The sequence below is a fragment of the Poecilia mexicana genome, unplaced genomic scaffold, assembly GCF_051168715.1.
Source record: "Poecilia mexicana isolate PSO_F unplaced genomic scaffold, ASM5116871v1 scaffold_23, whole genome shotgun sequence".
Classification (NCBI taxonomy): domain Eukaryota; kingdom Metazoa; phylum Chordata; class Actinopteri; order Cyprinodontiformes; family Poeciliidae; genus Poecilia; species Poecilia mexicana.
The window spans coordinates 18,248,969-18,273,634 of record NW_028263392.1 but is presented as its reverse complement, the minus strand read 5'-3'; the positions used below and the strand labels follow the sequence as shown (position 1 = coordinate 18,273,634).

At 47.7% G+C, this 24,666-nt stretch overlaps 2 protein-coding genes across 3 annotated transcripts in view; both read left to right on the top strand.

The window, feature by feature from the left end:
- Nucleotides 1-73: 73 nt before the first annotated feature.
- On the top strand, nt 74-4,145 carry wnt16 (wingless-type MMTV integration site family, member 16). Its single transcript, XM_088003349.1, has 4 exons — nt 74-460; nt 1,056-1,285; nt 1,809-2,140; nt 3,052-4,145. Exons 1-4 carry the CDS (start codon nt 369-371, stop codon nt 3,505-3,507), a joined length of 1,110 nt encoding a protein of 369 aa, XP_087859475.1. The 5' UTR covers nt 74-368; the 3' UTR covers nt 3,508-4,145.
- A 5,665-nt stretch (nt 4,146-9,810) lies between these two features.
- stab2 (stabilin 2) overlaps nt 9,811-24,666 on the top strand; it is a 35,137-nt gene continuing 20,281 nt past the window's right edge. The window contains exons 1-39 of one of the 2 annotated variants that reach the window (XM_088003336.1): nt 9,811-10,014; nt 10,874-10,998; nt 11,083-11,198; nt 11,730-11,815; nt 12,069-12,135; nt 12,214-12,309; nt 12,394-12,516; nt 12,861-13,057; nt 13,668-13,795; nt 13,881-14,014; nt 14,170-14,249; nt 14,328-14,477; nt 14,782-14,925; nt 14,998-15,060; nt 15,522-15,638; nt 15,708-15,761; nt 15,834-15,914; nt 16,069-16,221; nt 16,335-16,394; nt 16,494-16,595; nt 16,674-16,760; nt 16,844-16,955; nt 17,029-17,209; nt 17,917-18,010; nt 18,089-18,247; nt 19,959-20,054; nt 20,149-20,241; nt 20,318-20,365; nt 20,675-20,808; nt 20,877-20,979; nt 21,090-21,167; nt 21,247-21,336; nt 21,471-21,578; nt 21,978-22,109; nt 22,620-22,748; nt 22,840-22,902; nt 23,635-23,733; nt 23,821-24,016; nt 24,088-24,183. In XM_088003336.1, the coding sequence (XP_087859462.1) occupies nt 9,952-10,014; nt 10,874-10,998; nt 11,083-11,198; nt 11,730-11,815; nt 12,069-12,135; nt 12,214-12,309; nt 12,394-12,516; nt 12,861-13,057; nt 13,668-13,795; nt 13,881-14,014; nt 14,170-14,249; nt 14,328-14,477; nt 14,782-14,925; nt 14,998-15,060; nt 15,522-15,638; nt 15,708-15,761; nt 15,834-15,914; nt 16,069-16,221; nt 16,335-16,394; nt 16,494-16,595; nt 16,674-16,760; nt 16,844-16,955; nt 17,029-17,209; nt 17,917-18,010; nt 18,089-18,247; nt 19,959-20,054; nt 20,149-20,241; nt 20,318-20,365; nt 20,675-20,808; nt 20,877-20,979; nt 21,090-21,167; nt 21,247-21,336; nt 21,471-21,578; nt 21,978-22,109; nt 22,620-22,748; nt 22,840-22,902; nt 23,635-23,733; nt 23,821-24,016; nt 24,088-24,183 (4,237 nt within the window). In that variant the 5' untranslated portion in view covers nt 9,811-9,951. The remainder of the gene's footprint in view (nt 10,015-10,873; nt 10,999-11,082; nt 11,199-11,729; nt 11,816-12,068; nt 12,136-12,213; nt 12,310-12,393; nt 12,517-12,860; nt 13,058-13,667; nt 13,796-13,880; nt 14,015-14,169; nt 14,250-14,327; nt 14,478-14,781; nt 14,926-14,997; nt 15,061-15,521; nt 15,639-15,707; nt 15,762-15,833; nt 15,915-16,068; nt 16,222-16,334; nt 16,395-16,493; nt 16,596-16,673; nt 16,761-16,843; nt 16,956-17,028; nt 17,210-17,916; nt 18,011-18,088; nt 18,248-19,958; nt 20,055-20,148; nt 20,242-20,317; nt 20,366-20,674; nt 20,809-20,876; nt 20,980-21,089; nt 21,168-21,246; nt 21,337-21,470; nt 21,579-21,977; nt 22,110-22,619; nt 22,749-22,839; nt 22,903-23,634; nt 23,734-23,820; nt 24,017-24,087; nt 24,184-24,666) is intronic. The other variant, XM_088003335.1, reaches the window with a different exon arrangement.

The window sequence follows — 24,666 nt, the reverse complement described above, 5'->3', positions numbered from 1 at the left end:
AACCGAACCGGTCCAGTTTCTACAGACTCGGTTCAGTCCAGAACCAGGTAGGCAGAGCCAGGGGTACTTTCTATGAGGTCGGGGTTGCCATGGTTACCAAAACCTCCTGGTTTCTTCCTCCGGACGATTCAGAACCAGCGGAGTTCGTTTCAGTTTCCCTCCCTTTTGAGCCAGGCGGTTCTGGAGAACCGGGATGTTTTTCTGCTCCGCAGCTTCAGGATCAGCCTCTGACGTCACGCCGATGCGCTGGTCCAATCAGCAGCGACCTGGACCGGGTCTGGGTCCAGTCCGCCGCGCCTGGTCCCGCAGAGGAAAGCAGCGGCTGCGGAACCGGGATGATCCGCAGGACCGGGCGATTCTGGTGAGGGATGGAGACCCGGAGTTCTGGAGTCCGACCCATGTTCGGTCTGGTTCTGCTGCTGGTCTGGGTCAGCCCACCGAGCTGCCGGGCCAGCTGGATGTGAGTACCGAACCGGACCAAGCAGTACCACAGCTCTATCAGAACTTTTTATCAGCACCAGAACCCGGTCTGAGGTCCAGTTTTATCCAACTAACCAGAACCAGAACCGCTACTGGTTTCGGTTCCACTTGTCCGGATGGGTCAGGCTGAGCCCATGTCTATGGTTCCGAGAGAACCTGGTCCCCGACCAGACCGAACTGTTCGGAACCAGATGGGTTTGCGCATGCTCTGTAAATGTAGATGACTGTAATTTACTGTGAGGTTCTGGAGATTCTCACATGAATAATCCGAACCGGACTTGTAGCTAAGGAGAACCTTTCCCGAACCGGTTCGGATTTAGTTTAACCTGGAGAACAGAACCGAGGTTCCGATCAGATCCTTTGCTAGAAAGAAAAGTTTAATTTGAGTTTTTCAGATGCTAAATTCTGTAGAATCTCCTGCGGTTCTGATCTTCTGGACCGGGTCGGTTAGACTCAACCTCTTCATGTCAGAATGAAACAGAAGTGGTTCTGATTATCAGAACCCGTCCGAACCGAGCCTGCGGACTCAGAGCGCCCCGGCTCTGAGCGCTAACTGCAGCCGCTGCCCTCCACAGGTGGCTGGGCGTGACGTCCGGCGGCGGCCCGGAGCGGCTGTCCTGCGGAGACCCGGCTCTGAGCGGCCGGCAGCGGGCCCTGTGCCGCGGGAAGCCCTTCCTGCTGCCCGGCGTGCGGGACGGAGCCCGGCTGGCCGTGGCGGAGTGCCAGAACCAGTTCCGACTGGAGCGCTGGAACTGCTCCACGACCCGGAACCCCGCGGCCGTGTTCGGGCACGAACTGACGAGCGGTGAGTTCTGCTGCACGGTTCGGCAGCTCCTAACTGGACTCTGTGTGTTTTAGTTCTGGTTCCAGGCGGTTAAACCCAACATCCAGAACCAAAAGTTCTACAGAATTCCGCATGTTTTCCTGGTCCTGTTTAGTTAAAGTTCTGCTGGTTCCGACGCGCAGCAGCTTAGAAACTAAATATTTAGTTCTGCTTCTGATGGGTCCTCATGGTACCGAACCAGCAGACAGGTTCTGTCTGGGCCCAGTCTGCCCCCCAGAGGCCAAACGGAGGAGCTGCATGTTGTCCTGACTGAGCCTCACGTCTTTATTACGTCATAACCTGCAGCTGGACTCCGGGATTACCGGAACATCTTGGATTAAATGGATTTAATCAGATTAAATCTCTGACTTTTTGCATTCTGCAGGAAGGAAACAGGAGGCGTTGGAGCCCCTCATGTGTTCTTTAATGAGTACTAGTCCAGACAGAAGGGTCAAAGGTTATCTGTAATTATGACTGGTAGGGATCATGTTTCCTTTGGTTGCAGAGGAAGTGATGTCAGAATGTCTCCATCCCGCAGGAACCAAGGAGACGGCGTTCATCTATGCGGTGATGGCAGCGGGTTTGGTCCACTCCATCACTCGGTCCTGCAGCCAGGGCAACATGACGGAGTGCGGCTGCGACGCCCGGCTGGTCGGCGGCGGCGGCGGCGGGGCGGTGGAGGAGGGCTGGCACTGGGGCGGCTGCTCAGACCACATCCGGTTCGGAACCTGGTTCAGCCGGAGGTTCATGGATGTCTCAGAGAAGAACTCGTCAACGGGCCGGGTCGGGTTCACGCTCAGCACCATGAACCAGCACAACGCCGAAGCCGGACGGCAGGTGAGGACATCCTGACCTCTGACCTCAGTTAGACCCCTTCAGAGAAAAACCCGCTCTGCTGCGAGAACCGGTTGGAGCGGGTCCGGTTTACAGGATCAGGGAGGAACCGGGCCAGCAGCTGCTCAGAATGTTCCTTTAAGGTTCTTCCACCAAAGTGGGTGAAGATCCGTTTTCCAGAACCAGAACCAGCTTATGAGTTTCTCCCAGGAAGTGGTTTTCCCTCTGGAGCAGCTGCAGTCTCCAGGCCGCTCCAGGCAGCATTTTCTGAGCCGGAGATCCAGTAACGTTCTCCCTCAAGCTGGAGTTCTGGTTGGAAAGTCCTTTATTCATGAAGGTGTTCCTTTACTTCCACAAAGACACTTTAATACTGGACCTCTGGAAGAGCTGGCCCATCCTGAACCTGGATTCTGGATCTCTGGACACCTGCTGCGGCTAAACCAGCTCTGTTCTTCACTGGTAGATGAAACCTGGGATCCGCTGGGCTTCAAAGGCTTCAATAAGGAGACAGGGTTACAGCAGATGGTTCCTCTGGAAATGAAAGACCAGACCTCACCTTACACCACTTCCTTCAGGCAGGAGAGAAAGCAGGACTGTTTGGATCTCCAGCTTCTACTCTCTCAGTTCTGCATCAGCCCAGCTTCACTAGTCCAGATCCAAACTTCAACTTCTCCTCTGAAAGGGACTTCCTGGAACTCTGAAACATTAGTTGTTCTGATGTGACTGAAATCTGCTCTACAGGAACCATCCATCTGAGTAGTTGCTGGTTGGTAGAACTCCTCCCTGATCCTCCAGAATAAGGTTGGGATCCGACCATCTGCTGCAGGTCCAGCCGTCAGCAGGCAGTCAGGTTCTGACTTTCTCCTTCCCCACCTGGAACCCATCTCCAGTCCAGTGTCTCTGTCTTCCTGCAGGCCATCGAGATGACCATGTCCACAGACTGTCGCTGCCACGGTATTTCTGGTTCCTGCGCGGTGAAGACCTGCTGGAGGTCCATGGCGCCGTTCCAGCGTGTTGGCGCTTACCTGAAGGAGCGATACGAGCGCAGCGTTCAGGTGTCGGACCGTGCCAGGAGGAAGACCAGAAAAAAGGACCAGCGCCGCCCTGTGGACAAACACGAACTCATCTACCTGAACAAGTCTCCAAACTACTGCCTGGAGGACAGGCGACGTGGCATCGCCGGCACCAGGGGGCGCCGCTGCAACCGGACCTCAACCGGCCCGGATGGCTGCAACCTGCTTTGCTGCGGCAGAGGCTACAACACTCATGTGGTGAGGAACATCCAGCGCTGCGAGTGCAAGTTTGTCTGGTGCTGCTACGTCCACTGCAGGCGCTGCGAGAGCATGAACGACATGCACACCTGTAAATAAGTCCACGCCTGGAAAGGATCGCACACCTGGAGCGGGAAGAGAAAACAGTCCTGCATGGATGGAGGTTCTGATCAGATCAGGATCTGATTGGATGAAACAGCTGCAGGTCACTGCTGGAGGACAGCTCCACTTGTTGTCCAGGAGCCTGAAGGAATCCTGGAAACAGCCTCCAGGCAGGACTTGGTTTTCCTCCAGGCAGTGCCGGACTTAGGAGGGTGTGGGCCCCTGGGATTGTGCCAAGGTGTGGGCCCTACTTAATCATCGTTATACATTTGATTAAGTACACACACACACATATATATCCCAGATTTCCTTCCCTTTGGGTGGTCGGCGTTTGGAACCGATCCACAAACTTTATCTACCTACAAGGTCACAAAAATCAGCCACTGTCCACCATGAGAGGCTGATGGACAGTCCCAACCACCAGGTCGTCTCCATGCAGGCTTACAACAATCACTCCATGATTGACAACTTTTTTTTAATATTTTGCACAAACATGCACAAAAAAACTTTAGCAAGTCAGATTTTTAAAGATCGGCCAGAAAATTGCAACCGGTGCACATTTAATGAATGTAAAGAACATCACTACAAACAAAATATATTTAGTAGTTATTAAAGAAATACTTGAACATCTTGAATATGTCTGTTTAACAGAGCTTTCCTAAGGAAGAAGAAATGGACAATGTTTTCCATCCATCCTCTATTTATTGATCCTTTTTCATCTATATCTTTATCTTTCTCTCTCTCCCTCTTTTAGTTTGTATCAACTGTATCTTTCTCTGTAATTATCAGGTTTATTTCCTTACCAAGTTCAGACAGTCAGGTTATTTCCCCTCTGAGAGCCTAACCCTGACTTTGGCTGCGTGTCAGAGCAGGATGCAGCAGAGACCTACCCTACCTTACCTACCCTACCTTACCTACCCTACCCTACCTACCCTACCTTACGTACCCTACCTTACCTACCCTACCTTATCTACCCTACCTTACCTACCCTACCCTACCTTACGTACCCTACCTTACCTACCCTACCTTATCTACCCTACCTACCCTACCCTACCTTACCTACCCTACCTACCCTACTTTACCTACCCTACCCTACCTACCCTACCTTATCTACCCTACCTTACCTACCCTACCTACCCTACCTTACCTACCCTACCCTACCTACCCTATTTTACCTACCCTACCCTACCTACCCTACTTTACCTACCCTACCTTATCTACCCTACCTTACCTACCCTACCTTATCTACCCTACCTTACCTACCCTACCCTACCTTACGTACCCTACCTTACCTACCCTACCTACCCTACCCTACCTTACCTACCCTACCTACCCTACTTTACCTACCCTACCCTACCTACCCTACCTTATCTACCCTACCCTACCTACCCTACCTTACCTACCCTACCCTACCTACCCTATTTTACCTACCCTACCCTACCTACCCTACTTTACCTACCCTACCTTATCTACCCTACTTTACCTACCCTACCTTATCTACCCTACTTTACCTACCCTACCCTACCTTACCTACCCTACCTTACCTACCCTACCTACCCTACCCTACCTTACCTACCCTACCTACCCTACTTTACCTACCCTACCCTACCTTATCTACCCTACTTTACCTACCCTACCCTACCTACCCTACCTTATCTACCCTACCCTACCTACCCTACCTTACCTACCCTACCCTACCTACCCTATTTTACCTACCCTACCTTATCTACCCTACTTTACCTACCCTACCTTATCTACCCTACTTTACCTACCCTACCTTATCTACCCTACTTTACCTACCCTACCCTACCTTACCTACCCTACCCTACCTTACCTACCCTACCTACCCTACCCTACCTTACCTACCCTACCTACCCTACTTTACCTACCCTACCCTACCTTATCTACCCTACCCTACTTTACCTACCCTACCCTACCTTATCTACCCTACCTTACCTACCCTACCTACCCTACTCTACCCACCCTACCTACCCCTTCGGCCTTCGCCTTATGATCAGGACGGTTCCTCCCGCCGCTGCTAGCTGGAGGCTAAAGCTAGCTCCGCTGTTTTAGCTTCGCATTGAGCTAGCAGAGCAGTCGCTTTGCTTTTTCGTGACTTTAGCTGTTTTCTTTCTCTTTGAATCGTTCTGTTGCTTTTTTCCCAGTCAGGAAACCCGTTTCAATGCTTCACTGATTTTAGCATCGTTTAAAATACAAAACCCAGCCGCGCGGATGGAGGATAACTCGGCCCGTGTTTGGATGTACTCACCGCTTGGACCTGGCTTTCAAAGCGCGATCTGGAGAAGAATCTTTTCTGATGTTTGTAAAGATGCTCCGATGTTTAAAATTAACATCCACATTCCCTGCTTCTTGCTCAGTCCAGTAAGCTCACAGTTTTTACCCAAAGCGCAGGATCAGTACTGGGATTATCCGCGGTCATCGCTGTGACCAGTGAAGAAGTTCGCCCTTCCTGTAACTCCTCAGGCACCGGATCAGACCCAGATCCAGGTTCTGGTGGGACAGTAGAGCCGCTGTTAGCAAGGCTAACGTCTTGAGAAGCGGAGAGGGACGATGGTTCTGTTCCATGTCCAATATGAGTTTTAAAACCCCGTTAGCTCGGATATTTCCTTCATCACCTCTCGGTCCCGCTCTTCTTTTTCTTTCCTGCTCCGCTGCCATTCATTCTGTCCGCCATCGTGAGAAATCCCTCCTGAAGCTCCGCCCACTGCGTAAGACGCGTCCAACGTGGACCAATAATAACCAAGATGGACGTTTGAACAAATCAAACAGTTTTTCAACAGCACCGCCAAAATCCTCTTAGCCAGTGATAAAATTAAGGCATTCTGACCTGACCTTATTCATTCACAGAAATACAAAGCATCTTTCGGGCCCCCGAAGCGCCGGGGTGGCTTTGTGGCTTCATTTATAGCTTCTTTCCGTTTAGTTTGTAAAATTGTAGCAAAGGATGAGTATCAATTACATATCAAATACCAAAGGCAACTAGAGCAGGGGAGCCCAAAGTGGGTCCTGGAGGCCCGGCATCCGGCACGTTTTAGTCTCTCCCTGGTGGCAGTAACAACCTTTTCACCTTGTCAATCCTAACGAGCCATCAGTTGATCCAGGTGCATTAGGGAGAAATGCCGGGCCTCCAGGACCCACTTTGGACACCCCTGAACTAGAACTAAACTTACCATAAATGCTTCTTAGCAGATAATCAGCTAACAATAGAGCTTAGCTTGTAAAATGAGCTGAAACATGTTGAAATTACTAGTTTAACTAACAAAGCATTTCATCACATTCTATTCATAATTAACACATGAACTTACAGATAAATGTCTGAAGAACAGACGTGTTATGACAGCCAGTCACCATGAGTCCAGCCTGAAAATCAAACAATGTCCAGTAGGTGGCAGTAAAGCTCAATTTGTGATTCAAAATAAAACCAAACAAAAGATTCTGATGGAGCCAGATGCCCGGTCCGATCCTCTCCCTCCTTCGTTCGTCCTTCAGATGCCGTTCATGTTGAAGGTTAAAGGTCGTAGTGTGTACCACATTCTTCACATTCGCCCTTTGCCCCGCCCATTTTGGGTCCTATTTCAGCCCTTACGCGAAGTCCGCACTTTTACGGACTTCGGCGAACTGTATTTCCCACAATTCAATGCTGCATGTGACGTTTTGAGTTAAAAGGCGGATTTATGGTAATATTTTGTTTTTTCCGTCTTTGTAGAAAATTCAAAGAAAATATGACAAAGCACATCAGTAATAAAAAGTTTGATTTAATAAACTGAGAAGAAAAAAATAATAAATAAAAAGAATAGTCACAAACTGAGGAAAGTAAAACAAAATGTTACAAATGCAAAACAAATTTCAAATCTTAACATATTGGAAGAAGGATTGGGCTTTTATGATGTTGCAGCCTTTAAGCACTCACATAAAATTATTTCACTGTAAAGTGGAGGTGATTTTTAGAAAGCAGTATTTGTGAATAAAATTTAGGATTAAATATAACATAATTTATCTTCATCTCCTGTTAGAAGACCAAATTTTATTAACTTAAAGATGGAATAGATTTATTGTACAATATCCACTTTTGAAACTTTCTAAAATTTTTAATGAAGTTGCAACTGAAAAAATGTTTCAAAATCTCATCACAATATACAGGAATTGATATTTATTTTGAATTTCTTTTGCAGAAAGTCATTACAAGAAAACCTTTATACATAATTATGAAATTAATATCTTAAGTTTATTTGTGGGAGTGGAATATACAGCTGCTTGGTTCTTATTGTCATCATGATTTTTAAACAAATGTTTTCTTCTCAGACTAGAGGAGAATAAAACTGATGTCGGAGCTCCTGATGAATTATTGTTACACTTTTGGTTCATAAAGTCAACATTCATAGTTTCTTTTAAAAAGGACATTTTAGTTCCATTAGTCTTTTTATTTTTCACATGTAGCATCAGACATTTTTATTATTTTTATATATATATATGCCGTATGTTGGTCCTTAACCTGATCTTTGTTACTAGCTCCACTTTATACCAAACTAACTTTTAGCTGCATAAAACATGGTGAATATATCATGGCTCTATTAGTCAAATGACAGACTGATAAACTGATTATTAAAACATTTCAAAGTATATTTTTTGCCATCTTGGAAATATGGCAAAGTTAACAGAACGAGCCGTCTGTCGCAAAAATAGAATAAAATCCGTTTTCACTGAACATGTGAGATTATATTGAATTTTCTTTATTCAACATGTCACAACAAAACACATTTCTCCAACAAATATCTCCAACAATGACTTAGGAGAGAAGAAATACCTTTACTGTACCTTTAAAATAATCTGTTTTGTTGTAGTTTTTAGCAGCAGAATGCCTAAACAGTGACCAGTGCCGCCATTTTGGATGTGAAGCTACGACCCAGGGCCGTTCTGTCCCTGAACCCTGATGTGACTTTGGCTGAGTCCAGCCTTCATAGGGGGCAGGGCGCTGGACCGGGCCTGAACCTGCTGAACGTCTCACCACTAAGCGGCTCCAGGCTCTTCTTTTTATGCAGTTTACAGATATTTTAGAGTTTATTAGCGCCACCTACAGCCTGGAGCTGCTGTCACTCTGCTATCAGCTCCTGTGGGATCAGAGTACTTTAATGAAGTATCCGTACATATCCAGGTGAGCTCAGTGTTACCTGGAACAGGTGGGAAAAATCTGTAAGTTTTGTCAATAAACTTCATTTCTACGTAGAGAACTTCCTGCTTGTTCTGGTTTGTTCAGACGTAGTGGCGGGCCGGTCTGACCCGAGCAGCTCCAGGTCTTCATCTACTCCATGTTGCTCCGATCTGAGGGTGTGAAGCTGGGGTCAAGGGTCAAGCTGCAACAATGTCTGCTGTGGTCCTGAAGTATGGACCGAGCCCAGCAGAACCAGATACAAGCAGCCAGAATGAGTCTTTAGATCTCTGGGTGGTTCGGGGGAACCGCTCTCCTGGGAGGAACAACCGGAATGAGATCCAGGTGAATTCTGGGGAAATGGTCTGATATGATCTACTGAGAACAAGGCCCAACCTGACTTCAGAACCAAAGAAACCTTCAGATGTTCTGGGTCAGAACTTTTATCTTTTCTATTTTATCTGCTTTGTTTCTAATTTGTTATTGTGAATTTAGCTTTGTCACTTTATTTTTTTATCTTATTTATCACTGAAGGTCAGCTCTTTGTTAAAATGTTGATGATGAGAATCCAGAACCCAACTTGAGGACACCGTCTGCTCCGGGCCCCTCTGAGGACGGCTCCCGTTCCTGGGGACACTGTGCACCAGGGGGACAGCATGTCCTCACTGGGACAGACATGTCCTGGTGTCCTGAGTTCTCTGAGTCAGCAGGAAGACAGTTATCAGCCATGGTTGATGATGGAGCAGAAAGTTTCAGGAAAACAGGATTTCCTGTTGGACTGAGGCCCAACCCGAGGCTCCTGGTGGCAGGCAGGTCCTGAACATTCACAGCAGGGTCAAAGTTCATCCCTGGACCCAGAACAGAGAGAAGAAACACTGGATCAGCTCCCAGTTTGGAGCGCTAGGATGCAGAGAGGAAACTAGAGCAGGTAGGATAGTTGACAGACAGGAGGCCTCACTCTGACACAAACTGTGAGACTGGATTTTAACCTTCATCCAGAGAGTTTACTGCAGTAAGAGCATCGATTTATGATCAAAGTGCTCTGCTGTACAGTCACCGCCAGAATCAGTTTGGTCTGAAACTGAAAGCAGCAGGAAGTTCCTGTGTTGTTTAACGATGCAGAATGATCCGACTTCCTGTGGGTGTTTGTGTCTAAAGCTACAGCTCAGCACTTTTCCCTGAAGGTTGGTTTTCAGGAAGCAGGAGGAGGAGGAAACCCTGAAAAGAGCCACTCAGACCGGGTTGGACAGCAGACCAGGTCAGAACCAGAAGAGATGGAGGTCCTGCTGAGTTTCCAGATGCTGGTTCTGATGATGACGACGGCCGCCTTGCAGCAGGTAAGATCACCAGGAGAGCTACAGGTTTTCTAATGGGAGCCTGAACTCAGCTGGAACCAGTGGGTCCCAGAGGATCAGCTTCAGTTTGCTGCTGGCGTCTGACGTCTCTAGGTGGAACGGTTCTCTGACCTTCTGCTGCCTCCAAACATCCTTCCAATCTGAGATTCCTGAAATGAAATGAAATTATTTTCATCATGAAAAATAATGTCTCTTCAGCATCTAGTCTGGTTCTCCTTGGGCCCGGTACCGACCCATTGCTGCTGCTGAGGAACCAGACCAGATGGTGGTTCTGATCTCCGATAGCCTGAGCTTCATGTTCTGGTCCAATCTGATCCGAAGAAAACAGCCTAGTCAAAGGCCAGACCTCAACTTGACTGAAATGATGTCTGAGTCTTCAGAGAGCTGAGCAGAACCTCAAAGAAGCACCGATGGAGAAAAGAACCGGATCAGAACCACGAAGGACTGTTGGGAGGTTATGGGTACTCCAGTTGGACCACATTTGGTCCCAGTGGGAGATGGAGGTTCTGGGCGGATCCGATCCAGAAGATAAGCAGCAGTTAGACCCATTAGCCTCACTTCCTGCCTCTGCTTCCAGCTCCCAAGATTCCCAGATTGTGTCATGGTGAGGACCAGTAGAACCATCGGGCCATGTGAACAGAACCGTGGTAGCTGCTTGCTGTTGCTAATCTGTTGGGATGTTTTTGTGGCAGACGGAGCCAGACGGTTCTGGATCTCTTTATTCCAGAAGAGTTCTGGAATGACGTGGGTCACACACACATGACCCATGTCATTCCAGCTCCTTCCTGTTCTTGCTGGGGTTCTGAACAGGTTCTGTTGGAGCTTCTGTTTGTTTCTCCAGAACTTCTGCTCCAACTCCACGGTGCTGAGGACGCAGACGGCCTGCCACTCCTGCTCCATCTCCATGTTTGTTCCGTGTCCCACTGGATTCAGGAGAAGTCCAGGAAGCCTGATGTCCGGCTGCAAGTGAGCTGAACCAGTTTCACTGATCGGTTCTGGTCTGGACCGGTTCTGCTGACCCAGGTTGTTCACCGTGTGGGTTCTGTGCAGGTACCAAATCCAAACCAGCAGCCTGCAGCTGGCCGTCAGCGGCTGCTCCTTCCAGTGCTTCCAGCAGGTGGAGGTGAAGAGCTGCTGCCCCGGATACTGGGGTCCAGACTGCATGGGTCAGTACTGTTCTGCTCTGACAGTATTCTGCAGGAAACTGGGTCAGTTCAGTACCTCTAGAGAGCTTTAATGGTCAACCTGATTATACCAGAGAAAGATCAGAACCAGCAGAACCTACCAGGTCGACCCACCTGCACCCAGTCCAGGTGACTCCTGACCCGGTCCAGTCCGGCAGGAAGCAGATGATCCTCCAGAACCGGGACTTCCTTTCTCCCCGCAGACCGTCAGCAGGACGGAGATCTGCTGACGCGGCGCCAATCCCACCAGTTGCTCTCAGACCAGCCGAACATCAGTCAGAACCTGAGATCCACAGGTCCAGACAGAACCTGGACCAAAGACCAGTCTAGGTTCTGGTTCAGACCTTAGAATCCAACCAGAGAAGGAAAAGATTTCCACCACATGCTGGGAGGAGGGGCTGATAAAAGCTGGGACAGGAAGTGGGACAGATGGGGGGGTCAGCTTCCTGTCATCTCCAACCTGCTGCAGCGTTCCTCCAGCCGCTCCACCAGCTTCCTGTGTTTGTGTTGCAGAATGTCCTGATCGGGCCGACGGGCCCTGCAGTGGCAGAGGGGTCTGCTCCGAAGGGCTGGGGGGGAACGGCACCTGCAGCTGCCAGGTGACACACACACACACACACACACACACACACACACACACACACACACACACACACACACACACAGATATAACTCAAGCAGAATCTGTTAAAACCCAAATTATCCTGTAGTACCAACTGAAAGATGGCTAGGTTTCTGTTGCCTCTTGAGTTAGGACCGACCCACAGAAGCCATCAGAACCCTTTTGGCCACATTAGTACTGTTGCAGTAGCTCAGATTTTGGGTCAAAGTTGTTTCTTGGTTGCTGTCCAGGTTGGTTTTGCAGGAACGGCGTGTGAGGACTGCTCTCCTGGACGTTACGGCCCCACCTGTAGTTCAGGTACCGTCACATTCTCCCATCCTGACCCCGGTCAGTACCACCAACATTCCTTACCTGCTGTTGTTGGTTCTGCCTCAGAGTGCTCCTGTGTCCACGGTCTCTGCGGTTCTGGACTAAAAGGAGACGGTCACTGCACCTGCTTCTCTGGGTACCGAGGTCCTCGCTGTGACCAGGGTACGTCCCTCTGCTGGACCTGCAGCACCGGGTTTCCTTCAGCCTGGACCTGTCTGTCCTGACCCGGTTCATCCTGTCTTCCAGAGCTTCCAGAGTGTGCGGCCCTCAGCTGCCAGCAGAACTCCCGCTGCATGGAAGAAGCTCTGACAGGACAGCTGGTGTGCCAGTGTTTGCCTGGTTATGAGAAATCAGGATCTCAGTGTTTAGGTGAGTCTAAACATGAACAGAAGAGTTCTGGACCGGCTTGGCTAGGCAGGCTCAAAGATCAGAACTGGGTGAAACTGTACCTTTGGTCTGAACCCCTCTAAGAACCTGGGCCCAGTTCTCAAAAACAGGAACCAACAAACTGAGATCAACTCCCAGTTTGTGATTCTGTGGGTCAGAACCGGGCCCAGCTCCTGATCTCCAGCAACTCTGATGTTTTGATTGTTGTTCAGTTTAGAAATGTTTAAAAAGAAACTTATTCATCACCACCAGAGAACTACCCACAACTAGAACCGTCTCCTCAGGGATGGCCCTGGTCTGCTCATTGTTCTCTCTGTCCTCCACAGCCAAGAACCCGTGTCTCCAGCCGGTCTGCCATTCCTGGGCTTCCTGTGCCCACACCGGACCGGACCAGCACCACTGCACCTGCAACCAAGGCTACAGCGGCGACGGACAGGTCTGCATGGCGGTCGATCCTTGTCAGACCCAAAACGGAGGATGTTCTGCCAGGACCACCCGCTGCATCTATGATGGACCCGGAAAGGTAAAATTAGTCCAGAAATCCACTTCAGAGTCTGAGGGATCAGAACCAGAACCAAAAGGGATTAGATGGAAAAAGATGGGAGCAGAAAGGGGATGTAGAAGAACGGGGATGCTAACCTGGAATGGGATCAGCCAGGAGATAAAAATGGAAAACTCTTTGCTTGCAGATCAAAATCAGAGATCAGATTCAGGAACATCAGGAAATTAGCCTGAGTATGAAAAAGGATCAAATCCAGAACCTGAATCAGGACTGACGGCATGTTCTGGATCTAGAACGTCATCTGAACAAAAACACTGAAATGAAACCAGAACATCTAATCCAGAATGGGATCATGACAAAGACCGGAAGTAATCCTGGGATCAGAACGACGCCATCTTCCTCTGGGGCAGGATGTGAAACAGGTTCAGGATCAGATTCACGTCAGGATTTAAACATGATCGGGATCAGAATTAGGGACTCGCTTGACTAAGTAACTGTGTCAGAGCTGGAATCAGGGGAGGAACACGATCCAGAGCTAATTAATTTGATGTGATTCTGCTGTAATGCAGAGTCCAGCCTGCAGGGGAAATGTTTGTGGGAGTATTGTTGTCGGTGTCTGGTTTCCTTCCAGTCCCACTGTGAGTGTCTACCAGGCTTTGAGACGCTGGCGGACGGCAGCTGCAACCTGAAGGACGTCTGCAAACCCGACTCCTGTCACCAGAACGCCAACTGCTCTACGGTGGGACCGGGTCGGGTCCGGTCAGTTCCCTCCGCCTTGCTTTACCTCACTGTTACCTGCATGCTCACTTGAAAACACCTGAGTGTCCCGTTGCTTTGCCTCCAGGTGCGCCTGTCTCCAGGGCTATATCGGGAATGGGAAGGTTTGCTTTGGGAACATCATGGAGCGTCTCAGGGAACTGAACACACAGCCTGGGAAGGAGTGGAGCGGCCAGCTGAGCAACGCCATCTCTCTGTTCGGTGATTAGAATAAAGCAACATTAAATCTGAGGGTTGGAGTGTACGCCCTGCTCCAGGAAGTCCAGCGGTTCTGGTTCCATCCCAGCTTGATCTGGACCTGATGTTCTGTTCAGAGGCAGATATCAGCACTGATGTGGTTTGTTTTGTGTTCCCAGATTCTCTGTCTTGGCCTCTTCAGAACTTGGGTCCATTTACGGTTTTCGTTCCAGTGAATCGAGGTTTCAGGGGAAACTCTGTGAGTTCTAGACCCATTTAGCATAGACAATCAGAAGAAGCAGAGTTTTCAGGGTTTTTGTTGTTTTTTTAATCACAGATACGGACTCTGACTGCCGACTCATCCAAAGCTAAGTACCTGTGTAAGATGCACCTGGTTGCTGGTTCAATGCCATCCTCCACTCTGATGAAAGCAGATGTCTTCTACACGCTGTCTGGAAAGGCAGGAGAGACGGAGACGTCTGACAGGGTGAGAAGGAACCTAGCCATCTTTCAGATTTTTAAAACACACAGTGATTTTTCAAGTGGTCCTGAGATATGGATCAGAACCAGAACTCTCAGGACAAAAAGCAATTTTGTGAGTCTCTAGGCAAGACTCGGTTTATCATCAGCATAAAATTGATCCAAAGAATAAGTGGGACACCGGACACATCATGGGAGAAATGAGAAGTCCCACCCTGAGCTGGAACCAGGAACGTTCCCCCATTGCCAACCTCGTTGGACCTGAATCTGTTGACCCAATTAAACCAGAACCATCCTATTTCTCCTTGCAGGGTGGTCAGATCAGAATCCGTATCCATGGCAGCAGGAAGCGAGGTGAGGTCATCAAGTCAGACCTGGCAGCGTCCAACGGACTCATCCACATCATCACGAAGCTGATGGACAGTGTCCCGGCCACCGTGGAGAGCAGGCCAGATGTGAGACCTTCTAACCCTGGTTGGCTGGAGGAAATGTCGATGCCACTTTAACACTTTGATGATCTTCTACAGGAGAACTTGATGAAAATCATCTCTGACTATGGCAAATTGGAGACTTTCAAGTCCCTGCTGGAGGTGCAGTAATTATTACTTCTTTCACACCAGCTACCCCTTGGTCCAGACCGACGAAGACTTATTTAAGGCCTTTTTGTTCCTTATGTGGTTCAAAGAACTTGTGTTGACCTGGTCTCAGAAATTTGTTCCAGTTTGGATTATCTTGGAGAATCTGCAGTAAATTTTGGTTCTCTGAGCAAAGCCCAGTAAGAAGTCTGGTCTTTAACAACTGGTTTAAATTCTGGACATCTGCTCGTGCTTCAAGAAGCAAGTGCAGACGTCCAGTAGCCATCCACTGAAGAACTTTGGACTCTGTAGGATCTACAGTATCTTCTGCAGGTTGGCATTTTGTTCTGCTTTGGTGATAGGTTTGTGGGATCCAGAGAAGATCTAACCTTCTTAATCCAACTTCAGCGTAAAACAAATCAGCAAATCTTCAAGAAGCAACTGAAAATCTCAATGAGTCTTTGCTGTGGTTACAGCAAGCTGACCTGGCCTCTGTGATGGACCTCCCTCAACCAGTCACGGTCTTCACTCCAACTACTGAAGCTTTTAACGGCATGAAGGAGGGTCACCTGCAGTTCCTCCGCAGTGCAGAGGTGAGTAAGAATCAAACCGTCAACTGCTCAGGGACTCTGGTTACGATCTAAATCAGTCCGAATCCTCAGGGTCGCAGGAAACTGACAGAGTTCCTCCGGAATCACATCATCCCGTCCACTTCAGTGAGTACCAGCCGTATGTCTGAATCCACTCTTCTGTCCCCTCTGATCATTGTCCTGTCTACTGTCCTACAGCTGGAGGTCTACAACATTGTGTCCAGCCCCACCGTTGTGACAATGGCCAACCAGGTCCTGATCATCAACATAACAGAAAACGTAAGTTTGTCAGCTGCTGATCAAAAAGACCGTCTTTCACTTTAAAATGGATCCTCAGCTGAAATATCTTCCAGGTGTGTCATGAATTTTTTTATTCCTGCCTGCATTAAGCCTGATCCGTTTGCTGCAATGCTCCTCCTATTGACTGATCCAGGGTCAGATTCTGGTCAACGGAGCGGCTGTTCTGGAGGCAGCCGTGGAGGCCAAGAATGGACGGCTGTACGTGATGAACGGAGTCCTGACTCCACCCTCCATCCAACCTTTGCTGCCTCACAGGTGTGACATCACAGAGACCAAAATCATAAAGGTAAGGAGCTGCTGATTTTATCTGAAACATTAGAAACAGATCCAGAAACCTTACTGTTGTAAGGTTAATCCTTGCGACTCACATCTGACAGCTGAAATCTTGTGATCCTTTAGGGTGAATGTGTCAGCTGCATCAAGGTCCACCTGTTCCAGTGCTCATCAGGAGTCTACACAGTAAGAAGTCTCACTCTGCCGGGACCGTCTGGGTTTTTCTCCCTACTCTTCATATGAAAAGCTAATCTCATGTGAAACTGTCATTGTTTTGTTGAACAGGGCACCTCCAACTTCGGGTGTCTTTACACCCTCTCCTTTGACAAATCTCCCATCAAGGTCCCATCCAGAGGTTGTACACCGCTCTGCAAAGCGAATGTAACGGTAATAGCAGCATTATGATTTTATTGATGAGAGGAAAGTCAGTAATCTGTGGTAACATTAATGTACCTGTTTGCCCAGACTCCAGCTTGCTGTAAAGGTTTCTACGGTCCGGACTGCGCTCCCTGTCCAGGTGGCTTTAACACACCCTGCTCCGGACATGGCCAGGTAACGTTCTATCACCTGCCATCAAACATCTGGAGGAACAACCGTGTTCCTCTGACTGGTCTCAGCAGATGTCTTCTGTCCAGTGTATGGAGGGCATCAGAGGAAATGGGTCATGTATCTGTGAGCCCAACTTCAGAGGCTCTCGCTGTCAGTACTGCTCCTCCTTCAACAAATATGGTCCAAACTGCGACAGAAGTAGGTCAAGTGGACTAGACCTCAGATAGACGATAGAAGTTACCTGAGTCAAGTCTCACCTGTATATCCACAGCTTGTCCCTGCATCCATGGACAGTGTGACAACCGTCCAGACTCAGATGGACGATGTAAGCTGGACTCTTGTCTTCAAGGTTTCACCGGTCGGTTCTGTGAGCGACAGACATCTGTCTGTGGAGGCCTGGCCCAGTTCTGCCATGCCCATGCTGACTGTGACTTCACTGATGGATCACCCAGGTACCTGCACGCTTCAACAGAACCGCTGAAACACAGGGCTGTGGTGGACCACCAGGTTCTGGCTTTGGTTCATTGCTCTTCCTTATTCATATCTGTCCTCTTGGCTTGTTGATTCAGAACTAATGGGTAGGTTACAATATCTCCATTTAAATAAATCACTCAACTGTCCTAGGTTGTTTTCCCTCCGATAGCCCAGTAGACTTGGTTTGGATAGCCAGAACCAGTTCTTCAGGGAGGTTCTGTAGGCCCTGCTGATGGACTGATTCAAACTGATTGAGCTAAAGTCCATCAGATCTTCATCTGTCTTCAGAACCAACATTAGAACTTGTTTGATCAGGTTGCCAATCCCACACAGAACCCAGAAAGACCCAATAAAACTACGAAGAACCCACAGAACAGCCTGAACTGAGTCGAGACAGTTCTTCATCCACAGCCTTCAGGAATTCAGCAGTTTAGATCCAATTGATGTTCAGTTCCATTTTGTTGGTCAGGAACTGCAGCATATTTGATTTAGCATACTATGATGTTCAGGAAAATCCATTCCCCAGTTTCAGAACCTTTCTGTGTAGTTATTATTCATCCTACCCACCCCAGAACTCTGATAGTCACACGTTCAGAAATTATATTTTATCTTGTTCTGCGGTACATTATGACCAAAGATGCTGGTAATATTGATTATTTAACCCAGACATTCTTCCATGTATCAGGTGTGTTTGTAAAGTTGGTTTCCAAGGCGATGGGATCACCTGTGTGGAGTCGGACCCCTGTGCTCCGCCTCTCCGAGGTGGCTGCAGTGTGAACGTGAGTTCCCACTGTCTTCTGATCCTTTGCTTCCTCATTCTCTGGGCTGAACTGTGTGGTCATTTCTGCCCCCTCTAGGCTAAATGTATAAAGACAGGCCCAGGTACTCACACCTGCCAGTGTCTGACTGGCTGGACAGAGGACGGAAACGAGTGTCAACCCATAAACAACTGTGATGGTCCTGATGGGGGAGGCTGCCACCCAAACGCCTCCTGCATCTACACTGGACCTGGACAGGTACTGCCCCATCACCACAGGTCAGAACCAGCAGGACAAGAACTGCTCTGAACTTTTCGAATCATCGGTTCCAAGAAACCTAGAAAGCATTTAGATCGTCCAGAAGGTGGAGTAGACATCAAGACAACCAGTTCCTCAGAAACCAATTATCCAGACTCAGAACCCAGAGGTTCAAAACCTGGGTCAGACCAGAACAGGTTTGTGGCTTAGAGTTGGCAAGACATTCAGCAGAACAGATTCCAGGTTCTTCAGACTAGTAGTGGTCCAAAAGGATCAGAACTTCAGAAGCATCTGTAGAAATATTATCTACACATAATATTGACATTAGCAGGGAACAGAAGCGTCTGATGGGTGAATGTTGGACACTACTGAAAATAAATGTTACTGTTGGTGAACAATCAACCCATTTCACTCCAGATGTTCTGCTGCCTTCAGTCATTCTAAACCACAATCAGCACCAGAGGTACAGCGTAGCACAGAACCAGTTTTGGAACCAGCTCCTCAACTATTCTTGGTCCAATATTCTGACTATCTGAGCTACCTTGTCAGATTTCCCTACCGTAGCACAGATAGATAGTTATGTCTATCTGTTGGTGCTACGCGTCTAAAACTGTTACCGTCATGTTTGCAAACAGAAACTACAGCAGATCGTGTTCATGTTAAAACATTGGATAACATTATTTGAGTGACGGGACTGAAGTGGAAGCTTAGGAGTTAAGCTTAGCTCAGCATTGGAACAATTTATATACACGACGAAACCACAAGAAGATCACTTCCTTCATCTGAATATCCTACCCATTTAAAATGAAACGCTATAGATGTATGCACTAATCCTTTTACAAGAATATCCTACCTTTGTAAAATATGTTAAATACAGAAGTGTAAGAATGAAACGGTATCAGATAGGGGAAACAGGATTTATTGGAATCAAATGAAACACAGACAGATACAGATCACCACATCTCCTTTATGTGCATTAACCCGTTTCATAGCGTCTGTTATCAGCAACAGCCACAATGTGTCCACCGAACTGCGCAGGTCACTGGAATGACAGGATATGCTTTATATACACTGATATTACACGGATATTACAGCTTCAATCTCACATAGCATCACAACATGCTCTGTTTAACAAAGTTTATAAAAAAAAGAGTCAAATCTGAAATATTTTAACGCATAGAGATAAAATAGGCCACAAAGCAACATATTTTGTCCTGATTAACCACCAAACAATGACCTGTTTACAGTAGTAATGACACTGCAGACGGAAAACTAAAACCATAAATATATTTACAAGCTGCTGTCATGTAAGCTAAAAACATGAAGTCATACAGCAGCTTAATGAAGCCAGATATAAAATAAATTAAATAAAGCTTACCGTAATCTTCGACGAACTAAAACAGACAAAATGAAACTTCCACAGGTAGGATAAGAAATCTGCTGAGTCAGCAGAATGTGGCGTAGCATCGATGAGCGCATCACCACAAGGTAGGATGGATTGATGGGTAGCACAGATGGTTAGATCACCTGTTCCTGAGCGTTTTGTTAAACCAGTTGCTAAGCCAATTGTAGCCCCAGCTTCTGATCTGATTCTGACAGTTCTAGGAAAGATTTTGGTTATGTAATGTTTGTGGACATACAGACCAGGCAGGTAAAACCAGACCTCTGGTACCACAGATCCAACTTGAATCAGAACCTTCTCTGTGCCTAGAGTGACTGTACCTGTAAGGTCGGCTATATGGGGAACGGACACGCCTGTGAGGCTGTCAACCAGTGTGTGACGGCTAACGGAGGCTGCCACTTCAGGGTGAGGACCGGTCCAATCGTACCTCAGAACCACAAGTTCTAGCTCATCAAGAAGTGGTAACAGAATCTGGGCTGGGTGGTGTCCCCGTCCCCAGGCCAGCTGTCTCCTGCTGTCCTCACAGTGGACATGCGTCTGTGACGATGGGTATGTTGGAGACGGACTCCTGTGCTACGGTACCATCGACCAGGTGAGCAGAATCGACTCTGGGTCGGCTTCACTTCCCCGTTCCAGTCTGTCTCAGTCTGTCTGTTTGATGGTTCCAGGAGCTGATGGTTCTGCAGAACGCCTCAGACTTCTTCCGCTGGACCACGGTGAGTAAAGAGCAGCGACCCAGTCAGGAGCAGAACCCGGCTCCAGAGACTCTTCTGGGTTTATTCCAGGACCCGTCTTTACATAAGGAGTCTACTACTGGAACTGGATAGTCCTGGTTCCTTCTTGACCATCAGCCTACAGATAGGGAGGTGCAAACAAATTGCAGGTTCAAGGTTCTGTTGAGGTTTTGTTGGCGAGAAGAATGTTCAGTCAAATGTTGACCCATCCTACAGATCATCACCTGATCCGGTTTGAGACTTCAGAGTTAAACTGTAAACTAACTTCTCTATGGTCTCAACACCCTTCAGGACTCCGGCCTGTCTCGCTCTTTATCGGATCAGAACCTGACCCTACTGGTACCAACATCCGCTGCCGTCGCTCAGATGTCCTCAGAGGACAGGAGCTTCTGGACAATGGAGGGAAACCTACCAAGCCTCATCAGGTGTGCTGTCAGTGGAACTGGGAGTGAGAGGACGGAGACGTAATGCTGATTTCTCTTGTGTCCTGCAGAAACCACATCCTGCCTGGGGTCTTGTCCTCCTCCACACTGAGGAACATCTCATCAGTGACCTCTCTGCTGACCTCATCGCTTCCTGTTTCAACCAGCCAGGAGGTACGGAGTTAGCTGCTTCTCTTGCACCACTCAGAGCCGGGCTTTGCTTCCTGTTTGCTCAGTTCGGGTTAGAACCTTCAGAGCTGTAAATTGGTGTTTTTTTTTGTCAGATCACATCAGTTGGAGGAGCAACCATCATCGCTTCAGACAGCGCTGCCACCAACGGCCTGATCCATCTTATTAACAAGGTACTGAGAAGATCGGATGCTGCTGCTCCAATACCAAGCTGGTGCTGCACTACAGTCACGGTTCTGATCCGGTCCGCAGGTTCTGGTTCCTGACAAGAAGCTGAGCGAAGGCCTGCTGGCCGTGCTCGCTCTGAGGCCAGAGTTCTCGCTCTTCCGATCCTACCTCATCGTACGGTCTCACACACACACACACACACACACACACACACACACACACACACACACACACACACACAACACACACACACACACACACCGTCCGGACTCTGTAGGTGTTTGGATCGTCTCTGTGTTTTCCTGCAGGAGTACAACCTGACGAAAGAGATCGAGCGGGCCGACGAGTTCACCGTGTTCGCCCCAACAGACTCTGCCATCACACAATACCTCCAGCAGGTGGCAGCACCTGCCTTGGTAGGGAATAAACCTGTGGGACTGTATCTAAAGAAGAATGTTGGCTTATGGGTGTAGCGGGTCACAGCTGAGTTCAGGTCAGAACACTAAACCAAACTTAGGATTGGTTGGACCTCTTTATTGAAGAGTGGCTTGGACATCTCTTAGTGTGTTTTTGTGCATCTGGTCTTATAAAACAATATGAGTCAATAAAACTCTAGAAAATCTACAATACACAATGGACCTCACATGTTTTAGATGACCCATTTGTCTTTTCTGGGATGTTGGGCCATTTTATTTCTCTGGACTGAGAGTGGTTTTAAGTAATTAAGCAGCATGAATCCGTGGTTCTCTTTCTGACCCATGACCTCAAATTGCTCAACTGACCTCTGTCAGTCAGTCTTTTCTTCCCATCCACAGGATATCAACATGACCCGTTATCATGTGGTTCTGGCGGAGCGCCTGCTAAAGACGGACCTTCAGCCTGGAGGATACAGGGAGACGCTCCTCGGATTTCCCTTCCAGATCGGGATCTACCCTCGAGACGGAAAGGTCTGCTCTCAGACAAACGTCTCAATCCAAGTCCTCTTCTTTTATATCAGTGGTCTCAAGACCCCTGAATCATTCATAGATCAGATTTTGGAAGCTCAACAATTGAAAGACATTTCTGTCAAAATGCTCATGTACAAGTACACAGCCAAAACTGAAGGGAAAACTAGCCAAAGTCCTGTTAATCCAGATCACTTTGGTTGGCTTCAGGGATCTTACCACAATATCCTCAGAGTTAGACATCTTTCCAGACTCTGGAAACGGTTTAAGGTCAGGAACGCTTTCACTTTCACTTTCACAAATGTGTCCAGATGCAGAACTCTGCTCAGAGTCTGGACTCAGTTTAGAGACAAAGTCCTAGAAAGAAATGAAGATGTGTTGAGAGTCTTGAGTGCGTTTAGCAGCAGAAAACAGTCCAGTGGAAACAGAGTGAGAGCCAAATGAAATCTTTCCTTCCTCAGAAAGGGAACCAGGAGAAGGTGGATCAGTTGTGTCTTTGTGTTCTTCCTGCAGCTGTTTGTGAACGATGCTCAGATAAACTCCTCCAACCTGTTGTGTGGTAAAGGAGTGATTCACGGTCTGTCAGCGGTTCTTCACATCAACAGAAACCGCTGTGACAAACTGACATACAGTAAAGTAAAGGTAACATCCACACACTCAACTTTCACATTACCAGACAACAAAGATCTGTTGAATGTTGCTGTAATTCAGATTAACTTCTTTGTTCTCACAGGGGTCATGTGGAAACTGTTTACTGCCCCAAAACCAAAAATGTCCCAGTGGCACCGACCGTGATGTAAGATTTTTCTCTGTCTGCCAAAACTAGTATCTCTCTGCCATGAAATACTTGAAATAAAGTATTTCAAGAGGATCCACAACCATAAGGAGACACAAACATGTGCACACATTTTAGGAGCAGGTTCAGACACTTGCAGCTAATGGCTCAACAGGTACATTCATCAAAATGTTCCTCTACATGTTGCTCGCAAACAGCCAAGGCTGCTGGCTCTAAAGAAGAAAGGAAGGCTGTACTGAATGTTCATGTAAAATTTATTCTAAGCAAAATGAAAAAGATTAAACACCAACACTCTCCTTCATAACTTACCAACAGTTATAACTAGGAGGAAATGGAAAGTCTACTCATTTGCAGATGATGTTTTATATTTGTCATTTTAAGAGACCTGACATCAACCCTCTTCATATCCCAGCATCTGGAAATGGGTCCCATATGGATTTACTCTGGATGGGAACCAAGTGGGCCAAAGTTCACTTTGGGCTCACTGAATGGGATCCATTAAACTGACAATCCAACTTTAGGTTGATCTAAAACTGGAATTAGTCCACTTCTGGCACATTTCTATAACCTGCAGAAACTCGCCCCATTAGAACCCACTGACTGGGATTTAACTCCCTAAGAGAGTTAGCACAGTTTGAGTTTAAATTATTTTCTGCAGAATCATCTGTAAAGCTTCTAGCTACAAAGAGGAGGTGAGGCTGCTTCCTGAGCTGTGGTTCTGAATGTCTGCAGAAATCAGTGAGGATGAGCATCTGCCTGTATAGACACACCATCGAAGGAGAATCCCATGTGACCATCGGCTGCATAGCAACCTGCCTCCAGAAGAACATTGTACGTCCCGCTGCTTCCACAAAGGAATCTGTCCCAACATGAATAAACCACAGGAAGTCCTGAATCACTTTGTCTGTATATTTTCAGGAACGCAGGTGCTGTGAAGGGTTTTTCGGAGAACACTGTGAGCCTTGTCCAGGTCCGAAGGGACAAGCCTGCTTCGGTAATGGACTGTGCTTAGACGGGGTCAATGGCACCGGAGTCTGTAAGTGCAACAAGGACTTCCATGGGACGGCCTGTGAATCCTGTCAGAGTGGAAAATACGGAGTTCACTGTGACCAAGGTTAATGAAGCTCATTAAAGTAAATCTGTAGAAGAACTGTGTCCATCATCTCATGCTGGGTTCCTCTGCAGACTGCCAGTGTAAGAACGGAGTCTGTAAGGAGGGACTGAATGGAGACGGGACCTGCGAGTGTGACGTCGGCTGGAGAGGCGTTCACTGTGATGAAAGTATGGCAGCAAATACACAACTCAGTGTGAATCCACCACATTTCATAACCAGTACACAAATATGAAATTAATTTTCTCTGCTTGTCTTTCAAATTGTCCTTTATGAGAGTTTTGTGGAATTTTACTGAAGTCCAAAAGATCCAAGTGAGCTTCATGTTAGTTATTCAGTTATGACTCAGAGTTTTAAATCTGTAATTCCTGCCAACTGTGGTGATATGAGTTTTCTCTGTGTTTAGTTTTGGTTCTGTCTGTTTCCCAGGTGTGTCTTGTTCCCTGTGATTACCTCCTGTGTATTTAAGTCCATCTGTTGTCCTTGTCTCTTGTTGGGTCCTTGTCAATTGTCGTATGTCAAAGTCGTGTTTCGTTCCATCGTTTGTCGTCACAGTTGTACTGGCTAAGTCCTGTGCTGGCTTCAGCTCTCGTTAGCAGTCTTATATTTGTACAGTTGCTACCGGTATTGAGCCACAGCCTCCGCTCTGCCGT

Bases quoted from the DNA above. Each gene is read 5' to 3' on its own strand.
- wnt16 (XM_088003349.1), top strand. From the start codon at position 369: ATGGAGACCCGGAGTTCTGGAGTCCGACCCATGTTCGGTCTGGTTCTG. The intron at 1,286-1,808 runs GTGAGTTCTGCT...CTTTGGTTGCAG, and splicing joins CGGGCACGAACTGACGAGCG to AGGAAGTGATGTCAGAATGT. The intron at 2,141-3,051 runs GTGAGGACATCC...GTCTTCCTGCAG, and splicing joins ACGCCGAAGCCGGACGGCAG to GCCATCGAGATGACCATGTC.